The sequence below is a fragment of the Pterocles gutturalis genome, unplaced genomic scaffold (assembly GCF_000699245.1).
Source record: "Pterocles gutturalis isolate BGI_N339 unplaced genomic scaffold, ASM69924v1 scaffold21504, whole genome shotgun sequence".
Classification (NCBI taxonomy): Eukaryota; Metazoa; Chordata; class Aves; order Pterocliformes; family Pteroclidae; genus Pterocles; species Pterocles gutturalis.
The window spans coordinates 1-4,838 of NW_010136287.1; the positions used below are offsets into that span (position 1 = coordinate 1).

Below are 4,838 nucleotides of genomic sequence, written 5' to 3' on the forward strand. Positions count from 1 at the left end.
CTGCTGGGGATGTCCCCAGGACACGGGGGTTTCTGGGCTCCAGTGCACACTGCCGGGTCGTGTTCAGCTTCTCCCCCCCCGCACCCCCAAGTCCTTCTCCCCAGGGCTGCTCTCCAGACATGATGTCAGAGCTGAGTCCCCTTCTTCTCTGAAGTTCCTGAAGGTGGAGAGCTGACAGCTCCTAACCCGACTGTGCCTACGCACTGAAGAGATGACGTGAGCACACGGGACTGATTCCCCCACCTTGGCTCTTCCTGACCATTCCCCAGCGTTAATCAATCCTTCACAGGCAGGAGTTGTTCAGGTGACTGCTCTCTGTCCTGAAATGCCCTTTTTGCTCCCAATCCTACCAGGATCCGATGTCCGTCAGAACCTGCAGCAGCTGTTAAGGGAACGATTACCCGACTCTTACCTGTAGAGTCCCAACCAGTCGCCCTTCAGCACGCAGGTGAGTTGAGGACCAGCATGCTCAAGGGTCTTCATGAAATCTTCCTGGCGGAAAGGACGGATCTGCGGAGGATTCTGCACAACAGAAAGACCGTGTTACACGGCACCCACAAGAACCAGGGGGGAATGAGCTCTGTATTTCCAATGGAAGAGGCTGCACAAGGCAGACTCAATAGCTACATGAAAAAAAAATGCAATAACGTCTTAACCAGCCTTGCAAGTAAAATTCAAATTAGCCTCACAATAGCTGAGCTTACTGCAAAACAGGAAGCATCTGTCCCAATGTTTGTTTCAACTTTTTTTTTTTTTTTTAAAGGAGTAATAACCCTCTTCCTTCAGCGAGGGAAGTTCACCCAGAGTATCAGAGAACGTGATCAGCATATGGCACAACTATTCCCAATCCCCACCGTCGAAGGAAAGCAGAAGCGACTGGAAAATTGAACACACCTTCCATGGAGTAATGGCCCTCTGCAGAGGCATCAGACTTGCAATATAATGCTCCTAAAAAAAAAATTAAAAAATAATAATAATTTTTTAAAAGTTACAACACTGAAGGAGCCTCTTGCATGGTCACTGAGTGTGATGGTCTCCTCCCAACGCACCACAGGCTCCACCAACACTTTCCTAGTCTGGTTTTTTCTTCACAGTTGCATTTTACATGAGCCCAAGCGCCCCAGCTTGTTTCCACCAGGGGCTAGGTCACAACACTCTGCTCCAAGAGCCCTAAGCATGCCATGGCAGAAAGGTCAGGTGGGAAAAAGGTTGCAGGAGGGACTAGAATCTGAGAATCATAAAATCATAGATTCATTAAGGCTGGAAAAGACCTCAAGGATCATCAAGACCAACCATCAACCCAACCCCACCCAACCCACTAACCCATGCCCCCAGGCACCACATCCACACGTGTCTTGACCCCCTCCAGGGATGGTGACTCCCCCACTCCCCTGGGCAGCCTGTTCCAATGCCTGAGCACTCTTGCAGTGAAGAAATTTTTTCTAATATCCAGCCTAAACCTCCCCTGGTGCAACCTGAGGCTGTTTCCTCTTGTCCCATCACTTGTCAATTAGAGAAGAGGCAGCACCCACCTCACTGCACCCCCCTTTGAAGATGTTCTGTCCTCCCATGTACCACCTCCTAAGGTGATGTAGAAAAGCAAGTGGAGGAGCCAAACTTGGCCAACGGGATGGTCACTAAAAAAGCATAATCAGCTTCCCAGTGGGACCAGGCAGGGAAGGCTTGGAAGGAAGCACTCCCTAAAATCTGCCCCAGGGGGCAACCACCATGGGGGCCTCTGCAGCTCTACAGCAAAGCTCCCCAAAGCCAGAAGAGAGGGTTTCCCACTGCAATGGGTTTGAACCCAGTGTTAGAGGGCAAGAAGAACATTTTTGGCTCCCATCCCTTCCCTATATATCTGCTTTGACTCCCTGGTGAAAAGAGCAAAGAGCTGGCGTTAGAATTGAAGAACATGGAAGACCTCTTCCCACACTGCAGGAAACGATGTTCTGGCTTCACACGCAGTGTGCTGAGAACCCAGCCTGCAGATGTCTATGCTAATTACTGAAATTGGTGTTCAAGAGACCTTTAGGTCCTTTCCACTGAGTAAAACGTCTCTATAGGGTGCCACATCCTCCGTCTATCACAGATGCTCAGCTACGGGTGAACAAAAGAGGGCAAGCGCAAACCTGTCACTCGAGCAGCTCCCATTCACACCTTCCCACTGCTCCGACAAGCCTCTGCCCAACTCACCAGGGGGATAATGAAACTCTGGGTGAGCTCCAGGAGGTGACGCCTCAGAAGGGCACTCTGGACTTCAGATGGGCGTTTCCGCTGAATCCCCTGCGGGCACAAGCAGGGCACTCACAGAGGGGCCAGCCTCTGTTTCCCAGGCAGGCGACGCATTTGCAAACACCGCAGCTAGAAGCAACCAGTCCAGGGCGGTCTGGAAAACCCAACCGCCCAAAATACACGTCCCACTCTCTAGATCACTCCCATTTCACTACACAGGATCTGTTTTTTCAGACTCTTTTTTTGGCAACCAGTGTTCTCACTCAGGTTATCATTAGCACCAGCACTTAATCCATAACATCATGTGAAAAATTCTAGAACTGGCGTGATCAACATGTGCAAGCAGACTTGACTAAACCATTGCACACCGTAAAAGTCTGCTTCTTTTGGAGAGTTGTGTCTGTTAGCACGGTTTTCTCATAATGACGTACAGGATGTGGGGTAGAGTGGCAACTGCTTACCTTTAGTAATCTTTTTATCAGGGTTTTGTCTTTGTGAAGGAATGTTTTATAAGAAGTATAGATTCCTAGATTGAAAAAAAACCCAACAAAAACGAGTTAAAACCAAAACTTTGCCCACATATCTAGATGAGGCTCTATTATCATCTAGTGCAGGGATAACAACTGCAATTCCTCGCACAAACCCTGGCAGCTCTGTATAATTACAAAAATTATAAACAAAGAATTACAAAATGTATGAAATTGCTAAAGCAGCCAGAACTCACAGCAGGACTGAAGGACACTGAACTACCTCAAGGACCTTCTTATGCTAATTATGGCGAGATAACTTGCTGGAGTCAGCTGAGGGCTCGTTAAGTGACAGATAGCCCTACCTAGGAAAGCAAGTTCCTTTGACTTCCATCGCACCTAAAAAGCAGGTATGACATATAAAATAAAACAAAAAAAAAGTAGAAGCTGTTCTCCCAACGCTAAAATAATTTGTTCAATGAATTTATATCAGCTTTTTCAACCTCCAAACAAAGATGCCCAGTTTTTCTGTGTTAGATGGGGGACGTGTAGCAGATCAAGTGGGAGAAGACGATGGCGTTGGAGAAGACGGCAACACCAAAACGTCCCTTTGTTGAGACGCAAAGAATAACGTATGCAACGTTCCCACGCCTGCAAAATCCCCCACGTGGAAAGGTAAACACAACTAAATTATGTGTGACAAAAGGACTTACCCGGTTTTGTGTCCAGGGTTTTTAGTTTCGCTGGCTTCTTCACCTTGACTTGCTTGGGCAGGTCTCCTGCGGGAAGACATCAAACAACTCGCTCAGGCTCTGAACCTACCCTCAGAGCCGCGGCACGCACAGGAGACACTTCGCTCTTGAGAACACTCAGTCCTACACTTGCACATCTGAAATCATACCCTCCCTTAACTCCACCCTCAGGTAAGCCTTCTGGTCTACTGACTTTCCTGAAAATGGAAGAAGAAAGTGTTAGGGAGGCATTGCATACAGCCCCACTCAACCAAGAGGTTTTCTTGGCCTCACAGATAACAATCAGAGTCTCTCTCCACCTCTCTCTTCTTTATACAGTTTTCTCTTTCCTGCCTAGGAAGGACTCTCCTTTCCTCACGCTTCAGAAAAAAACCACAGCAAGTTTTTCTCTCAAAAATTCATCTTCCCCATTGTTTCTGCCCATCCCAGGCAGTCCAGATGAGTCAGAGGCTGACCTCCCTTTGGTTTCCCAGCTCTCCCAGGGATGGGGATGTGTAAAACGACGGCAGCTGTCAGCCCACCGTTAGCCTCCGACCCAGCACGCCAGGACCGCGGTTCCACGCTTACCCGACATTCGGAGCTCCCCCACCCGAAGAATGTGCGGCCAGTGCTGCAGGGTTTTGATAAAGAAAGGGTTGGTGACTCCCACAACGATGTTTGGCCTAGAAAGAGGGGGAAAAAAAAGGCAGAACAATGCAAACCTGAGGGTTTCCTTCACACAGACAGCGGCACGCGTGTGGCAAGGGTCTGCCGGCTACTCACGGAGCCTGTGTCCGGGTGGTGTACTCTTTAAATTCGCTGTCGTGGATGGTGAAGTAGGGGCGGTAGTCACAGCAGTACCGCAGAGGAGCCAGGCAGCTGCAACGACAGACGGGATAGCTGCACCCAGGCTTCCCAGCGGGGGAGGAATGGGTGCTCACATCGGGTTTGGTCCTAGAGGAGTGCTTCGTCCTGCCAGAGGTAACACTCTGGAGGAGTTCCAGGCTTTGCTTTTTTCGCTAAAGCAGAGTTCAAAGCTGGGGAGAGAAAGTTCATCAGGGCTATGAACCATCGGGTCTCCCAACGTGGGAGCTTCACTTTTCACTTTTCTCTACCACGGGTGGAACAGGCGCAAGACTGTCTTGCGACGCTATTTGTCTGACGTGCTTCCATAGGCACGCTACATCTGGCACAACTCGGCAGAAGAGTGGATGTGAAAAACTGTCAGAATTCATTAGCACAGCGACCTGTAGCTCAGGATTGGAAAGCGATACCTGGTAAGAGCCAGAACCATTTCTGAAGAAACCGTAGGAGATGGTGCCATGACAACAACCGGCTCGCCAAGTAACATCAGCTCCCACAGCATCTGGATGTGAATTAGCACGGGCTGGAAACACCTGGTAGGGAA

At 49.3% G+C, this 4,838-nt stretch overlaps 1 protein-coding gene across 1 annotated transcript in view; it reads right to left on the bottom strand.

The window, feature by feature from the left end:
* Positions 1-408: 408 nt before the first annotated feature.
* DENND6B (DENN/MADD domain containing 6B) overlaps positions 409-4,838 on the bottom strand; it is a gene marked incomplete at its 5' end in the record, with an annotated part of 11,872 nt that continues 7,442 nt past the window's right edge. The window contains 8 exons of the mRNA XM_010082260.1: positions 409-522; positions 895-948; positions 2,194-2,283; positions 2,694-2,758; positions 3,413-3,478; positions 4,019-4,113; positions 4,214-4,309; positions 4,705-4,827. Coding sequence (XP_010080562.1) covers positions 409-522; positions 895-948; positions 2,194-2,283; positions 2,694-2,758; positions 3,413-3,478; positions 4,019-4,113; positions 4,214-4,309; positions 4,705-4,827 — 703 coding nt within the window. The remainder of the gene's footprint in view (positions 523-894; positions 949-2,193; positions 2,284-2,693; positions 2,759-3,412; positions 3,479-4,018; positions 4,114-4,213; positions 4,310-4,704; positions 4,828-4,838) is intronic.